The 18,269-nt window shown below is 39.7% G+C and overlaps 1 protein-coding gene across 2 annotated transcripts in view; it reads right to left on the minus strand.

Annotated features, from left to right (window-relative positions):
- Nucleotides 1-275: 275 nt before the first annotated feature.
- MYOM1 (myomesin 1) overlaps nt 276-18,269 on the minus strand; it is a 122,231-nt gene continuing 104,237 nt past the window's right edge. For both annotated transcript variants that reach the window (XM_008160048.3, XM_028139252.2), the window contains 11 exons: nt 18,141-18,200; nt 17,519-17,586; nt 14,456-14,569; nt 13,837-13,924; nt 12,766-12,804; nt 12,570-12,675; nt 9,258-9,424; nt 6,323-6,359; nt 6,048-6,070; nt 3,749-3,804; nt 276-1,029 (listed from right to left, as the gene is read on the minus strand). In XM_008160048.3, the coding sequence (XP_008158270.3) occupies nt 739-1,029; nt 3,749-3,804; nt 6,048-6,070; nt 6,323-6,359; nt 9,258-9,424; nt 12,570-12,675; nt 12,766-12,804; nt 13,837-13,924; nt 14,456-14,569; nt 17,519-17,586; nt 18,141-18,200 (1,049 nt within the window). In that variant the 3' untranslated portion in view covers nt 276-738. The remainder of the gene's footprint in view (nt 1,030-3,748; nt 3,805-6,047; nt 6,071-6,322; nt 6,360-9,257; nt 9,425-12,569; nt 12,676-12,765; nt 12,805-13,836; nt 13,925-14,455; nt 14,570-17,518; nt 17,587-18,140; nt 18,201-18,269) is intronic.

Genomic DNA, 18,269 nt, shown 5'->3' on the forward strand with positions numbered 1-18,269 from the left:
CAACTCATTCATTTACTTTGGGTATCTTAACAATGGAATAAATTGATTTTCCAGTAAGGTAACAGATGTACAGTGACAGAGCAATTTCACACCTCTGAACCTCAATTGACCTTGGACGACTTACCTGATGTTACTATGAAGGTACTGCTTTAACCCAAAGGAATTTAAATCAGAAGAGGAGCTACAAGAAACAACAAGAGAGATGCAGCAGAGACCCAACTGAGCAGCCAAACAGTAACAATGAGAGAAACACTGATGAAGAAGAGAAAAGGTGTGAGGACTGTTTATTAACACCGAGGAGGTTCCAAATCAAAAGACCGCCCACAGAGATGCACACCGCTATCTCCACAACACACGAACATACTGGTTTGCTTGACAACTAGTCTCGTTCTCAGTAGGATACTGGAGCATAACTGCAAACTACATCCAAACTCGGCTCCACAGCACATTCGTCTGCTTTCTGATCATTATTCAATGTCCCTCTTTTTCTGGTCTTTTGCTTAAAACCCTTTCCTAATATTTGTGCTACCAATGGCATTTTCTTAACTATTAAAATATTAGTTGGTGCTTTTTAAAAATATGAATAAAAGATTTGACAATCCCCACTCAACTCCCCCAAGCCAAAAATAGGGAGTAGAAAGCACAAAGACTTCCTTACACTTAACCAAACCATTTGCACACTAGTAGCACAAGGTAGCCTAGGCCAGATTCCTTCGTGTGCCCTCTCAGCAGATCCGGTCACTTAGCCTTACTGCCTTTCTGAGGCTTCGCGGCAGCCATCCTAGCCTCCTCCTCTGGGATAAACACACTGATGGTGAAATCGATTGTCTCCGAGCCGTACTTGTTCTTCACAACCAGCCCGTACTTGCCGGAGTCGGCGGTGGTCACCCCGGTGACAGTGAAGAAGGCCGTCTTGCCGGCTTCGAACCTGAGGTTGCAGTGGTCATCCGAGTCCAGGGACTTCTCATTCTTCAGCCAGGAGATCTCCGGAGTCGGGTCGCCCCACACGGTGCAAGTGAGATTAAGTGTCTGCAAAACAGGTTTTATGAGAGGAAAGGAGAGATATCAGATATAATGATGATCCAACTTCAAAGGTCCTCTGATGGTGTGGCATGACTCAATGGAGGATAAATATAACCCTCCCAGATCAGGGTTTGAACTGGTTATGTGTAAGCACCTGTGTGAGTTACAGTTTGAACACAAACCTGAGAAGGTTTCTTAGAGACTCAGATTTGGGGATGCTTATTCCAGATCCCATCTCCATTTTCACTTTCATAAACACATAAATGGATGCCTTCTACTCTAATATGGCATTTCGAACTCTGTCTCGGTAGAGAAATCTCATTGCCATAATCACCACCTGCTCACATTTGCATTTCAACTGCGTCACAGAGCCCAGCAGCAGAATCCTAACAGCTGTTTCAGATAATGTGACTAATTTTCAAATTCCATTTTCCTTGTTTTATTTCTCCTCCAGACTCTACCCAATCTGTTTCATATACAGTTGTAATAAATAATAGAGAGATCCTGTGTACCCTTACCCAGTTTCCCTCAGTAGTTTCATTTTACAAAACTATAGCATAACATCACAACCAGTACATTGACATTGTACAATTCATTGATCTTATTTAGATTTCCCCAGTTTTACTTGCACTCATTTGTGTATGTGTATGTTTACTTCTATTTAATTCTATCACCTGTCTACGTTCATGTATCCACCACCTCAATCAAGTTACAGAACATTTCCATCACCACAAAAATTTCTAAAATTTTCTAATTTCAAAAACATTATATAAATAGCATCAGACAATATGTGACCTTTCTGGATTGCCTTTTCCACTCAGCATAATTCCTTGTAGATTCATCCAAATTGTTGCAAGTACCAATGATTTGTTCCTTCTTATCATTGAGTATGTGCCATGGTGTGGTCATATCTCTAAGGGTTATCTGGCCTGTTTGGGGCTATTATAAATAAACCCGCTAGAAACATTTGTGCACAGGTTTTTCTGTGAACATAAGTTTTAATTTCTCTATGATAAGTGCCCAGGAGTGCAATTGCTGGGTCATATGGTAAATGCATGTTTCATATTTTAAGAAATTGCCAACCTGTTTTCCTGAGTGGCTGTACAATTTTGATTTACATTTCCACCAGCAATGTGTGAGTGATTCAGTTTCTCTGCATCCTCGCCAGCATTTGTTGTCACTATTTTTTATGTTAGCAATTCTGATAAGTGTGTTATGATATTTCAATGTGGTTTTAATTTGCATTTCCCCGAGAGCCAACAATGTTGAGTTTATTTCACATTTTAAATTCCATTTTCACATTTTTTTCTTCCTAAAATCCAGTAACTATAAGAAAAATAACTAGGGCACACAATATCCTTCTGAATATCCTTCTAAAGAGTCTTACATGACCACTTGTGATCTCTTCTATACGAGTATCTTTTAAAATTGCATAGATTAAGAAATCTGTTTTCTTTCCAAATTAGCACTTCTTACTGAATTATTCTACAAATACATTTCAAGAAAAATATGAGTCAACCTATTGCCATTAGTCGTCTCCAAGTGGGCCAGGTTTTGGAAACTGTGATTACTTGGGGGTTAAAACTTTTAACAAAACTAAGTACCTTAGATGTTATGGAAAACTATTATCCATACTCTAGATTTGAGTTATAGATCACAAAGTACTTTCACATACATTCTGTCTCTTAATTTTCACTATGACCCAGGGAGTTGCATATTTTGAACCTCGTTAGGTGAGGAAAATGGAAAATAGAGTTTAAAACAAAAGCAACCCTGTAAATGGTTGAGCTTAAAGTAAACTGTAGTCATGTTTCACTACGAAGAAACACAGGTGGGTGAAACCTGCCTCTCACTAAACTTTTAGATATACTTTGTTTTATCATTCTAGTTCCAATCACCCATCATATGTCTTCATTACCATTTTGAGGTGAGAAAAGGTTTTATTCTACTACAAGTACCCATACCCCTACGACTGGTATATTAAACTTGTGGGGGTTTGTTTTTATTGATTTCAGAGAGAGAGGAAGGGAGATGGGTGGAGAGATAGAAACATCGATGAGAGAGAAACATTGATCAGCTGCCTCCTGCATGCTCCCTACTGAGGATTGAGTCTGAAACCTGGTCATGTGCCCTGACTGGAAATCAACCGTGACCTCCTGGTTCATGGGTAGATACTAAACCTGTTTTAATGAAACAGGGATGAAGAAAGTGAATCCAGGTTAGAAATTATGTTCATTGCTTTTCAGAGATCATGATGGAGCCAGGTAATGCTAATTTAAAACTTACGAACAGAAATCAGTTTTCAACGAAATAGAGCTTATAGACATTCATGGAGCAGCATGTCTCCTTTCAAAGGTGAGGCATTTAATAGGATAGCCCCTTTGCCACTAGGTGTTAGAGGTCACTTCTTTCTTCAATTACATTTGTCATGTAGTTATGATTGAACATTTTCCACTCCTTGTGATTTTAGAAGGTAACTCTAGAAAGATACTAAGTGGTCTACATGTGCCCACATTAAACAAACTTGCATCCTGATGCTTGGCCCAAAATATTAAGATGATTGGGAAAATGGCTGCATTTTGAACCTTGTATTGGCTATTCTGAAGTCAAGCATAAGCAGCCACTGCATAGGATGGTATGTATCTTAAAAGATAGAACAAAGTCTGAGGCACTGGAACCCATTCCTCGTGTGGAAGAAGCAGGGACAGGAGTGCTCCATGCTTACCTTGCCCTCCTGGATGGTGACCACATCGGGGAGACCACCCACCACCCGGGCGCGATCTGCAAGAATAGGCATTTCTGGTTAATCACTGAACATTGAGCATCAGCGATCACATTCACAAAACCACCCCAGGGAACTAACTTTCCAATTTAGTCTCTCTCTCCTTACAGTTACTTTATACCAGCTTTTAATATGTACAATTAAAAAATGATCCAGGGATGCTGAAATGTTAATCCTTCGTCACACAATTTCACGAGTGCAGGAGCCTCTCTCTGTGCCTACAATATCAGCTTGAGATCTCTTTGTTGGACCAAGACCTGCTCTATCACTTTCATGGCTATTTTCAGTCCCGGCCCTTCTGCAGCTCGGTGGGGCTCAGCTCGAGGAGGCAGAGCAGTTCTCTATGGACAGCCTCCAAGCTCAGTGTGGCCTCTTCTATGGGCTTCCCTATGATGAAAAAGGGTTGCATAATTAGACGTGTTATGTCAGGGAGATCTGGAGGTTCATCAGACATGGGCTTCCTTTGAGGCTTTCCCTACACACCTTCCCTATCTCGTATCCTGGTAGTTCTTGGTAGCACCATGCAGGGCCACTGTCTATGGCCATGAGTATAAAGGCTCCAAGGTGAGGGGACAAAGTGCAGCCAAGGTGCTGAAATCCAGGGCTGACTCCCTAGCCAAGCCATGTATTCTGTGTGTGACTGCCCAGACCCAGGGTAGGACGCCTTCTATAATTCACTCAAAATCACCCTCTCTGACACCAATGCTGTGGCTGCCACTGTCTCGTTTTTAGGCCTACTTCATGAATGTGTAGCTCTTGATCCATATTTCTACAATTCCCTTCTCCACTACGTCAGGCTAAAGCTTTAGCTGAGTGTTGACTGCATTCTCCCACTGATTCCACTGCACCTTACACCACTTACAAGCCCAAGCTATCATCTGGGTCCCTGTGCCACTTGCTGTGTGATATTAAGCAAGTCACATCACTGTGTGGACCTCAGTCTCCTCATCTATAGAACGGGGGGAGGGTTGGATTAGACATGTGCACAGCGTCCATGGGATTCCTCTGAGGGGGCCTGAGAGGAGGTCAAGATAGGTTATGGAGTCAAGGAGCCAATGAAGATAACTCCGCTTTTACCTACTTTACATATTGGGTCTGTGTGGAAGGTTTTGTGTGAATTAAGTGTTCCATGGCTTGTGGGAGTTTAAAAACATGGAGCGAGACGAGCTCGAACATCTCTTCCAGCTCTAAACTGCGGTGACCCAGTGATCTTAGGAAACTGTTCATGAACTGGAGGGAAGGTTGGGCTCTTTGCCCACAAGAGAGTTCAAGAATGGGCGTGCCTGTCCACTGCTGCTGCCTCAGGCTTGGCTTTGCTTGTGTGTGTGAGTGGGAGGGACATACTCGGGTGCCAACAAGAAAAACTCCCTGTCCCTGGACACTCCCCACAGGCCTCTGCCCCACTCACCACCAGCAGCCACCTCAAAGGCAGGGCCTGAGCGGGAGAGGGAAAGGGCAGAAGGGGAGGACAGCAGCACTTGGCAAAGGTGAAAAGTTCCATTCTGAGTCGCCTGGAGCCACTGCGAGGCAGACAGATGACTTCACTTCCTACTCCTTCCCCTGCTCAGGCCCTTTCCACTCCAGCTCAGGGCAACTCTAAGTTTTAACCCTCAACATTTTTCAAGTCATGCCTCCCCCACTGCTAAAGAACCGGAGTTATGATGCTGAATCAGTCTGTGACCTGTGGAATGCCATAAGACTGAGTCCTTCTCGAAATCTCTAGGATTGAAGCAAACAGTTGGTAGAGTTCATTTTTGGGTGGACTTGACAGTTTGGTGTGTGTTCACCGGGATTGTGTCCAGGGAAAGGAGAGGAAGGCCTTCCTTACTGGGGGTCGTTTCTCCCACGGGCCTCTCGGGAACACGTGGAGTGCTTGTGATTCACCTGATGTAAATTTACAAAGATTCTCATTTCTTTTTTTCTTTAATGTACCCAAATGTTTCTGATACGGTGCCTGCTGCAGGTGATTAACAACCTATTTTATGAGTTGCAGCCCGGAGATTTTTCCAAATCCCTGGCTCAAGTTAAGAGCTGGGTGACATTCTTATACTGTAACCTGAGACCTTCCTTTCATGGACATCCTTACTCAAGAGACTAAATGAAAACATATGTAGAAGGCCTACGATTTAAAAAAAGAAAGAAAAAAACCTACTTCCACTTTTTTCCATGTGCAGTTATAATAGAAAATAAAAGTTACATTTTGAAACTATGCCAGGAATAAACAAGAACAAGGTTTACTTACTTTTCTCGGCAATGGCAGCTTGTCTGTGGTTGAGAGAAACAAACAAACAAACATACAAACAAAGAAGAACGTGGCTTTAGTGGTATTTCAGAGCAGCTAACCTTGACTGTGTCTCATTGCCCCACAGACATTTTGCTGTTCAACAAAGCAGTGGAAAGCACTGGTCTAAAGGAAAGACCCTCCCTGTTATTCAGATGGGGGAGCAGCACGCAGGATGTTCCAGAGAAATTAGTGCATGCACGTGGCCTTCGCGAGGGAAAAAAAAAAAAACTTACTTTAATCTCTGGAATTCAGCAAAGGCTTCCTCATAATCTTTAAGGGGAAAAAGAGAAGTTAGAATTTGCTCAGCCAGAATTGACAGCACAGAGGGGCTGTTTAAAGTCACAACATGAGGACAATGTGATCAGTGCAGATAAAACTAAGCTGACTCACTGTGCCTATATGTTCACTCTACAACTTCATGGACTTAAGCAATACTTTCTAGGTAGAAAATATGAAACAGTGGATTTTAGAAGTTCTCAGTTCTGTGAGAGACCTTCAACTCTTCAAACGGGAAGGGCAAGAATTAGCTCCACCAAGGATAAAAAGGGAGTAAAGGTCTGTTTTAAATAAAAGTTGGTTGTCTAATAAGCATCCTGAGCTTCAAAAAGGCTTTTCTCATATTAAATCATCCCACATGGCACGGCCTCCTTGCTAGACAGTTAAATGTTTCTATGTCCCGTGGTCTGGCCCACCTATTTGTATTAAAGAGCACAAGGAATTCCTGCAGCCACAGCGCATGCCCATGCTTGCCTGAAACAATGCTTCTCTGCCGTGCAGAGAAGAGATAAAAGGCGAGCGAGATGGGGTAAGGAGAGCTACAGAGTTCTAAAATAATCTGTTTCCCTGAGACTGCAGGGTGAGCCACTTTGAAGACGTCAGGTGAAAAGGCAGCTTCATTTTGAAATTTCTCCCACCTTGCCTTTATTTATTTATTTTTGCATGTTATTTTTTTAAATTTTTTTTATTGTTTAAAGTATTGCATATAGTAGTATATATATCTCCTTTTTCCCCCCCATTGACCTTCCCCCAGCCTCCCCTATCCCCTGTCGCATGCCCTCACCTTGCCTTTAAAGAGCCTCTGTGATCTAGGAATCATAATATTGTACATCCAGAAAATATTTATATAACACTAGTCCACCCCCTCCCTTTTACAGATGGAAAAATGTAAGCATAAAGCCAGGCTTAAAGTCTCTGGAGGTAGACTAGTTAGGCTAAACCAGGCTAAGAGTTCAATACTCTTTCTGCCCACACCACACTGAGAGCGAGTTAGGAACGGGCGAACCAATCTGCATTGGGTGGCCGTGTCCGGCTGTAAGACAATCCACAGCCTTTGGCTTAAGACGGACATGAGAGCAGGGTAGTTAAATAAGCCCTGATGGGCCAGAGAGTAAAAGAAAAAAATTTTTAAGTTTTAAATCTATCCACCTCTTATTTTCATTTTTCTACTGTGTTTCAAAGTATCCAATGGACTGCAGAAGAAATCCCCTGTTGCTGAGGGATGTGACTCAGGCACAGTGTGACCCTGTGTGTAGTCTCAGGGGGCAGCCTCTCATTCCCTACAGAGACCCTTCAGCAATCATGGGTGGGCGGGGCAAGGTTAAGAGACAGCACAAAACCACTCAAGGCAGGGTTGAAAGACTGTTCTCTAAATTATGAATCTACTCTCTGAGGATTAAAACACTGAGAGCTATTACATATTTAGGTTGCATTTTTATTTTTTTTTTCAGAGAGGAAGGGAGAGGGAGAAGAGATAGAAACATCAATGATGAGGGAGAATCATTGATTGGTTGCCTCCTGCACACCCCCAACTGGGGATTGAGCCTGCAACCTGGGCAAGTGCCCTTGACTGGAATCGAACCCAGGACCCTTCAGTCTGCAGGCCGACGCTCTATCCACTGAGCCAAACCAGCTAGGGCTAGGTTGCATTTTAATATATGAAGAAATGGAAGAAAAAGTCAGTCCCCAATCTTTTCTGGTAACTTCATACAGACTATTTTTAAAAATATATATTTTATTGATTTTTTTACAGAGAAGGGGAGAGGGAGAGAGAGTTAGAAACATCGATGAGAGAGAAACATTGATCAACTGCCTCCTGCACACCCCCTACTGGGGATGTGCCCGCAACCAAGGTACATGCCCTTGACCGGAATCGAACCTGGGACCCTTGAGTCCGCAGGCCAACACTCTAGCCACTGAGCCAAAGCGGTTAGGGCTTCATACAGACTATTTTATTTCTTAAGGAAATAATAAATAAGATGAAGAATACAGTACTAGGAGAAATGGCACAGTATTTTTAATTTTTTATTTATGACTGTATGTTTTAACTTTTTAAATTTTAATTAATAGCTACACATCGCCTCTCTTCTATGTTCTTAGGTAAAAGGCCTTTTTCCTCATCTCCTGTGACTTTCTTCTCTTACCTTGTCTCTCCAGATACCCCCGCCCCCTGCCATTCTCTCAGCTGATGACCATAAGGATCCAACTTTTCCAGCTTCTTTCTGTCCTTAGTATTTGTCATTGCTTATTCACCCTTACTCCCACCCCTGCCCTGGATCTCCACCCTTCCATCCTTCTGAACTCTGATACATCAATTATTCCCTTCACTCACATCTTTAGTCCTTCCAACTCAGCGGATTTCTTGGACTCCATGAACATGATCACATTTCAATCCCCATAAAAACTATGCTTTTCCAGTGTTTGTCCTTGCTCAAGTGATCGTAAATCAATCTGCCTTTCTTTTGTATGCATCTTGAAAGAGTAGTGCTTACTTTTCAATGATTCTCCACCCATTGAAATTCTTGACTTCTACCACCGTGGCTGAATTTAAACTGCTTTACTAAAATCTCCAATCAACTTTCAATAGGTAAATGTATTGACCACTTATCACCCTTCATTCTTTTTATTTATTTTATTTTTTAAATATATTTTTTGTTGACTTCAGAGAGGAAGGGAGAGGGAAGGAGAGATAGGAATATCAATGCTGAGAGAGAATCATCGATCGAGCCCAGAACCTGGGCATGTGCCCTTGACTGGAATCGAACCTGGGACCCTTCAGTCCGCAGGCTGACACTCTATCCACTGAGCCAAACCAGCTAGGGCTCACCCTCCATTCTTTTAAAAAAGCCCACTCCTCTATAGTAAGTTTGAACCTGCAGAATATCCATTTACCTTGTCCAGAAAGATCCACTGTCTTCTGGTGTCCTGTTTTGCCATCAAAAAGCTCCATTACGTATTTCCCTTGGTCATTCGGAGTGGGCTCACTGATTTGCAGCCAGATCTGCTGCTCCCCGGTGACTCCGCTCTTAACTCTGTCTGTGTACCTAATAGCAGTCCCACTGTTCAAATCAAAGAAAACATCATTATTGTTTGCTTTCATCCAGAGCTGACCTTTACTTTGTCTTTATTGATGGTCTTACCATAAAGTTTTACAGGCTTTCAAATAATATGGGATCCAAATGTGGTCTACAGCTTCAGAGCAATGATGGGCCCTGAGTCACTAAACTTGGATTTAAGACCCAGGGTGAAGGGTGAGGGTGGGCGTCTGAGAGGCTCACATTTAACTCACAACAGCAGTCTGGGGCCCAGGCAGATTGCAACATCAATACTTCTCAGTGGTATTAATTATCTTTGTTTTTGCTTGCGCTTATTTATAGGACTAAGGGAATCTTTAAAGTGAAAAGGCCAAGGTACATATTATGTTACTGCATAGTTCATGCAGATGCTCTATGAATATAAATCGGATTTTATAAGCTAATCAAAAACAGACCTAAGGAGGTTCATCTGTGGCTGGCATCTATTGACATATGTTGTTAGAAAGCTATTTAAAACACAAGTAATTATGCACTAGTAAGGCCAAGAGTGAATGAAAAGAAGAGTTGCTGCCAAAATGAATGAAGCACCTTCTCTGTGCCTGGATGTGAGTTTCGCGGTGTTCTACAGTAGGTCAAGAGCAGACCCAAGCATTGTGTTCTTTGCAAGAGAATACAAGCAAATAGAACCCTTTGTTTTGTGATCTGAGGATCTAGAAATGTTGCTGTTATAGAGGAAGTAAGAGAAAGGTAGAGGTAGATGTGCTCTCAATGATGTTAAAAGTAACTTCAAAGAAATAAGGGAAAAAGGCACTAGAACTACCTAATTTTATTAACAATTATGCATAGAGAAAAGACTAAGGTATAATCCCGAAATGTTTATAACATGACTAGGAAAACTATGGATAATATCATGTTATAAACAATTTCTAACTAACTTATAATATGATATTATAAATATATTTTCTTAAACAAACATGTGTTCTGCTTACAGTTACAATAAGCAAAATAAACTTAAAAAAACATAGAAAAGTAAAAATCTCCACCAAAAAGTTTCTGTTTTCAAATAGTCAGCATTTTTCTTATACAGTACATTCTATAAAAGATATTAAAATTAAAATGCCATAAAATGTAAGACAAAGGAACCCATCTGTATCCATAGACTTTAGCCTGAGCAATATATTTGTTTTAGAGAGCTAGAAAGACAGACAGTTCTCTGCTTTGCTATAATAAATGTTTGAATTCTTTAATCTCTGGCTAACATGCATAATAGTACCTTAAATTTGTAAAGCACTTTATAGTTTATAAAGTGCCATTGATTTCATTCTTTCGTTGGGTCCATCAGTGTTATGAGATAAAGCAGGTATTATTGAGTGAGATTCAGAAAATTAAATAAATTGTTTAATATCAATGGAAAGAGAGGAGCAATGTCAAGACTAAAACCCATTTCAAGTATTTTTTTCATCATGTCACATACTTACATAAAGACAGTGAACACAATCCTTGACTCCTGAATCTTTCATAGGCAGGTGGATACAAAAAACATTTATTTAAATGACTAAACCAAGTGATGTAAGAAGTTTATACCTTGTTAGTTTAATAGCAATTTGTTCAAAGTCAGAGTTCTAAGTTTTTTGAACAAGTAATTCTTTAAGAGATGATGTATAAAGCTTTTTGATTGATGATTCAATTACCTTATCTTCTCTTATTCTTCAGACTGATATATTAGAATGTCTTAGATGTCACAGAGGAATTTCCTGAAATTTGATCTATCTTAACTTATAATTTCCTACAATATATTCTGAAAGAAATTGGATAAAGGAATGAAACCCCAAGAATTCTACATTGGACTTTCACTTCTCATTTTTTAAGAATTCAGGAAATTAATAATAATAAGAAGACACTGTTCTACATAATAGGAAAGTCATTTTAAAGAAAACACAAATGATTGCTCTGTGGGACCCAGCTCTGGTTAAATGTTAATCTAGACTTCTAATGCAACTAGAACACAGGGCTAGTGCAATGACAGGGGGCCTCTGGAGCCAGGCTGCCTGAACTCAGCCCTCCATCCACCACTTTGCTGTATGACCTTAGGCAAGTCACATCCCTCAGCCTGAACTTCCTCTTCACTGAAGTAAGAAGTATCTCCTCCAAAAGTTGGGTATGTTAAATGAATTCATACATCTAAATGGCTTGGAAGTACCAGGCATATTGTAAATACCCACTGAAGGGAAGATATGAACATTGTTATTTGTGTCCTCCTGGGGGTGCCACAGTGACCTAATGCTAGTGGGTCTCATCGGACTTTGAGAATGAGTGTCAGCTGCATCCTTAGTGTGGACTGAAGGCGGCTGTGCCCCATCAGATTTCTCTGCCAGGCTGCTGCTCTCTTTCAGCTCAGGAAATTTCAAGGAAGCACAGAGGTTAAGGATAATATCCACAGTATAAATGGGAGAACTGGTTTGATTTAGAAACCTATTTTGGCTCTTGGAATCCCAGAGGTGAACCTGAATGGAACCCCTCTAGAACTCCACAAAGGAAGCCCGAGATTAGAACAGATCTTCAGGCTCAATTCAGTTCAAATACATTTTCCCAAAGTGATCTTGAGATCTTCAAAGACTTCCGAGGGAGGACAAGAAACATGCTAATGACCAAGGATGCCAATTGCTACAAACAACAATAACAAAGCTGGGCACTTCTCAGATTAGGCTTCTTTGGTGAATTAGGCCACTAATTCATATAGTGGGAAATTTGGTGTCTCTTGGTACATGCTGCTTCAGTTTTGTTCCAGACCATAGTATGGGTAGCCATGTGCAGAAAGAGAGAATCAGCATCTGGCTCTGGATACTTGCAAAGCAGCGGGAGCCCAAACACAACCATCTGGAGGTGGAGGTCACATTATAAAGATGTGCACGAATTATGGCACTTCCCCGATCACAAAGACATGCTCTTAGGCCTCATCGGCTTCGCCCTATATGTGTTGAGGCAAAGTGCTAACTCACACAAAGGGAATGGCCTGGGTGCACTGTCCTATACTCATCAACGTCAGGCCTGAGAAGTCAGACGACTCCTTAGCTGAGAGGACAGAGGGTTGCTGTTGTTTTTCCAACTTTGTTTTTTCACTTCAATGGAGAAAGAATTTCTACACAGCAATTAAGTTCCCATTACTTACTTGTGGGACCAATTAACTTTCAGGTCATCCAGGTAGTAAGTAACAAGAGAGTACAGCCGGATGCCCTCAGCCGTGCTCTGGATTTTCAGGTCTGAAGCAGACAAAGCTGAAAGAAGAAAATAGCTTGTTTCATACACCTGTAAACCCATCCAGAAGAATAACGAAGCACTGTCATGGTGAGAACGTTTTAACTTACCTATTTTTTTACATACTTCAGTCATCAGTTCTTGAAAGGCTGTGGATGGAGATTCACAGACAAAGCTTTAGCACAGACATGCTCATTTTAAGGTCAAATCTCGGAACTATCAGCATTGTGCTCTCAAAAATGATCTATCTGGTGGAAGGTACTGGTCACAAGATAAATTTGTTGACCAATTGAAAATAAGTGCTCTTGGAGTGAATAATTCAATTTTTATCAAGTTGTAAAAGATCCTTGCTCTTATTTTGATATTTTCCCCTCTAATTCTCTATAACGTTCATCACATTTACATTCTAGAGAAAGAGCCACAATGAGATTTCCACGAAGTTTCTTGGCTTTAAGAGTCTCTTCTTCTTAAGTCCCAGGAAGCCTTAGTTCCTATTACAGGAAGTTTTCTTATCTGTGTTATCAATTCATAATACATTAACCATCTATAATCTGATATTTTGCAGCCTAATAATGCTTTTTGCCAGTAAACACATTTAGTCCTGTCTCCAACAAGAGTTGGGAAGGTGAAATCAAAGTCAGACTTATGCTGTTTGTTAGCAATACTGTTAAAGATCTTGTTCAGGAACAAAATTGGAAGTTTGTGGGTCACATATAGGTCTTTGCTATCATGATGTATTATGTCCTTAGTAGTCTCTGAAAAGTGGAAATTGCTTTCATGCTCTGCTAATAACTGAGAGGCTTAGAGTTTCATATATAAATCTTTCTTGTCATCGTTTAAGGGTGGATTATTTTGCAACATGCTTTTTACAGTTTTTGATCCTGTAACATTTTTTATAGGGTTGAAACAAAAATAATGATTTATATAGAAAATAAACCCCTGGTGGGTTGTGGACTATAAATTCTCTGAGGATCAAAAGTACACTTCTGATTTCGAGGGGAATTTAGAATGAAGTATTTTTCAATGTAACAGTAGTTCACTCTGTTGGAATTTCCATTAAAGCAAAATCTGTGGACAAAAAAAAATCAGCATGACTTTGATCACCAACTCAGCCTCACTCATAATTCTGGTAACCCATATTTAGAACACACAAAACAGACCCCAGCAGCTGCTGGACTGACCTTCATCCACAAGCTTCAACCTGCTCTTATCTTTTCCTCTGTCGTCTTTCAGAATAACTTCATAAATCCCAGCATCTTTCTTGGAAAACTAAGGGAGGGACACATATACCACACTGTAGCTTATCATGGCCTCAGAGTTGGTGTTTGCATTTTTAAAGCCCTGTTATTTATAGAACTGCCATCAAAACACACACTGAACAACATCTAACCATGTGAGCAACGAACAGTTTGCAGATAAACCTATCCATTATAATTTGACCTAGCAGTCCTGATTTTTCACCCTCTATGGCTATAATTGATTTGAGACTTATAAGTCCATATCTTTTACTCTGCCTTCATATTAAAGACTAATGATCACATATATTTGAAAGGTATGCTCTTTTAGACAAAAAAGAGGTAAAAATCTACACTTAAATGAATACTATTCTGACTGTACTTTTAGGAAACAAGTTATCATGAGGCTTAAGAGCAAATGAAGAAGGATCCACTTAACTCCCTGCCACTCACCCATCTATGGAAACAAGTAGCTCAGAGAGACGAAAGTTGTGGTGTCCAGCTGATATTGGTTGGATATGTGACAAATCCATGCATATCATGCTTCACACTTATAGTCACCTACCTCTGTTATAAGCAGGGTACATATACCGTCCTTAAAGTCATGCTTTTCATCCACCGATATCTCCCTTTCATCTTTATACCACAAAATATGGGTCTCCTTCTTAATATTTGCCACCTAGAAGAAAAACCATAATTACACTTCTCATAATAAGGGAATGCAACTCTTATGAGTAGTTGTTAATGTGGCATCAGATAGAAGGAAAAGCACTAACCTTAGAGTTAGAAGATGCTAAAGGAATTAATTCAAAGCAATTTTAACTGATAAAGAGTTTAGAATACAGTGAATACAAATGGATAAACCTAAATCAGTAGCATCTTTATTTCCAGCAGTAAAACTTGACTTTAATATTTCTAGTGGACAAGAAAAGAAAAAAACAGATACATACTCACTAACATACAGACAGACTTAAATGAAAATAAAGATCTGAAAACCATAGGAAGACAAATCCTATCAGATTAAAGTATAGTCTGTGTCACATGATAAAACAAATGGCTTATCAAAAGAACATAACCAGTAAGCCTCGAAATATATATCTAAATATTTTTTAAAAGATAAATGAAGCTTTGCAAATAAATGTGGAGGGGTATTATGTTTAATTTTTAAAAATAAGATTACACATTTTCTTCATCTGTTTGTTTATAGTTGTATTTCCTCTTTGGGGAATTGTAAATACATTTGTCCAGTTATTCAGTTAATCTTCTCACTATATACATATCTAATCATTATGTTGTATACTTTAAACTTATAGGTTATATGTCAATTATAACTCATTAAAAACAAGGATATTCAAGTTTTAAAATGTTAAAACATTTTGGTTAATAAAATAAGAACCAACACTGGTAACAACATAGTGAAACCAATACAAATGTTCTTCATGATTCTGTAAACTGGTTTCTGAATTATATAGTGTGTTGCTAGGCAACACTGCTTACAATAGAAATTACCCCTGATTGGCGAGCTGCATCCATCCCTCCCAGGACTGGAAATGGACCCCATAGCCTTGGGCTTCCCTGAGAATACTGATTCTTGTAATTTGTGCATGTCCCTTGTGGGGACCCTGGAAGCTCTGTCTAGGGAGTTGTTGTAAGGGGTATGGGCTCCTTGGGGAATGAGGTATTTTAAAAGCTACAGTGTTTCCTATACCTGACCAAAGTGGATCTTATCTCCTTGCAACTGAGCTGCCATCTGGAGGTGGCGCTTCTAATATGCACTCCTACATGAGAGGAATGCCCCATACCGCCCTGCAGGCAACCTGGGGTTCTTACCCTATATTCTTTTGAGTAGACTATTTCCAAGTGGGGCCCATGATAGTCCATGAGTCTGAATGTTTGGCTACACATATTGCATTAACTATAATGAATATGTAATTGCCAAGTGTATGTAAATTGCTATCATAATGAAACAAAGAGCTATAAAAGGACAGAGGAAGGTTCATTCTACCTAGACTGAGAAGGGGAAGGCTTTATGGAAGAGATGACTGACATGGGCCTTGAGAAAAGATTTTATCAAAGAAACTGAAAGAAGAAGGCCATTCCAGACATTGTAACAGCATCAATACAGTATTATGAATATTCAGAACCTCTTTCTAGGCTCCCCTTGATTGCCCAGAATCTGGGTAAGGGGCTAATTCTCCTGAGGAAAGCCATCAGATGGAACCCTAGAGCTCACCTCCCAGAAGGTACTGCAATAGGTAGCACAGGAAGAAGGAAGATGGACATGTGGGACTCTTTGGTTTATGGGGTAGGCAGTGTGCAGGAGAAAGTCAGTAAGGGGCAACATGGGAAATGGACAGCTAGGAGGAGAAAGAGGTAGTGAGGGTTTTAGCTGCTGCCTGAGAAATTGTTTTTAAGCTTTGCCATTTCCTGAGAGGATAAAACCTAGAATTTATTTTTCTTATACATTTCTGTTAGACTGCTGTTTCTTTGAATTTCATCAGACCTAGAAGAGACTGGGGCACTTGGGTTCTGGCTTTCATAATGACAACTACATGCCAAATGCCAAAGCCTCACTTCTACCTTGGAGTACCTGTTCACTATCACAACCTTCACACTTGAACCTCATTCCACAGAGTTCCTTATCCAAAACATTTTGATGACTCACTCAGCTGAATACCACCATATGCTAAGGTACAAAATAATTCAGAATGCAATGTGAATTGTTTCTTCTAAATCTTTCCAAAGGCCTAATTAAACAATTGGTTCTGGGCTGCAAACATTTTACCTCTCCTCGTGGTAGCATGGTGGTCTCAAAACCAGTAGCAGAGCTGGCCAATACACAAAAGTATTATTGTACTAGTCACACAATTTAGATAGGAAATTGCTAAATTTTCATGGAAAGCAGGGTAGCTGGAATGATTCTGGAATAGATCTACCACTTAAAATGTAGATTTGACCTAAAACGAAGACAATGTGAGGTTCTTCTGAGATTAATAATTTTAAAATAAAGGGGGAGGGGTGGTGTTGAACAGGTGGAACACAGAGGCTTTTGAGAGCAGTCAAAATACTCTGTATGATACTATAATGTTGGGCACAAGTCATTTATACAGTTGTCCATGTCCACAGAATGTACAACATCAAGAGTGAAGCCTAATGTAAACTACAGACTGTGGGTGATAATGATGTGACCCATGTGCAGACTCATCAGTTGTAACACATGAACAACTCTGTGGGGGGGATGTTGTCAATGAAGGAAGCTGTGCATGTGTGGGGACAGGGGGATGTATGGGAAATCTCTGTACCTTCCCTTCAATTTACTGTGAACTTAAAGCTGCTCTGAAAAAAGTCTTACTTAAAAACACACACAGAATAATCTGTCCTTATTGACTAGGGTGTGGGTAATGAATATGAATGATCATGTTGCCTTCCCATATTTTTATATTGTTTTATTTTAAATGTTTCTTACAAATTATAATTTCTTACAATTACAGTAACATTCAACAGTAAAGATGTGTTGCTTATCATTTGGTCCAAATGGAGGAGTTGAAAAGTTGATCTTCCTCTTCTCACATTCTATTTTATCTTTATTTCCCTTGTTTCAAATGTTAAAAATTTATCTACTTCTTACCTTACACTTCAATAGTACATTACATTCACCAGTCACTTCCCAGCTCAAATACTCAGCAAAATGTGGACCTAGAAAATATTAATAATATCAGTGATCACTCTATTAGTCATGAAAACAAAATCAAAGCTCATTCTTTCTTTTTTTTTTTAAATCTTCACCCAAGGATTTTTTAAAATTAGTTTATTTATTATTTATTTATTTGTTTATTTATTTATATTTATTTTTTAGAGAGACAAGAAGGGAAGGAGAGAGAGAAACATGAATGTCTGAGAGAAAAATTAATTAGTTGCCTCCCGTACTCACCTGACCAGGATCATAACCACAACCCAGGCATGTGCCCTGACTGGGAATCGAACCTGCAACCTTTTGATGCTCCCAACCATCAAAGCTCATTCTTAAATTCTAATGTGATTTATATTTGAAGTGAATTTTTTAAAAATCAAGATTTAGTTTTTAAATATTTTAAATGAATACCTATTTAATAATAAATATTTTCAATTATTTTTATTTGTAGCCTTATTAACATAAGTAGTAACATTCATCTTAATTTGTTGTATAAATAATCTTGGAGTATTTTGTTCAAGAAACTGAAGCTATTTCTTTACTCACTGACTGTTTTTACCTTGTTTCCTGATCCATTCTTGCCTCTGGAATTCAGCTTCTTTCTGGAGATTTTTATAAACTAAAAATTGAAAAACAAGAAAGTAAGAAACTAAGTGGAGTGGTATAAATGTGCATGACAGTCACTGTG

This window comes from Eptesicus fuscus, chromosome 12, assembly GCF_027574615.1.
Source record: "Eptesicus fuscus isolate TK198812 chromosome 12, DD_ASM_mEF_20220401, whole genome shotgun sequence".
In the NCBI taxonomy this organism is placed as follows: domain Eukaryota; kingdom Metazoa; phylum Chordata; class Mammalia; order Chiroptera; family Vespertilionidae; genus Eptesicus; species Eptesicus fuscus.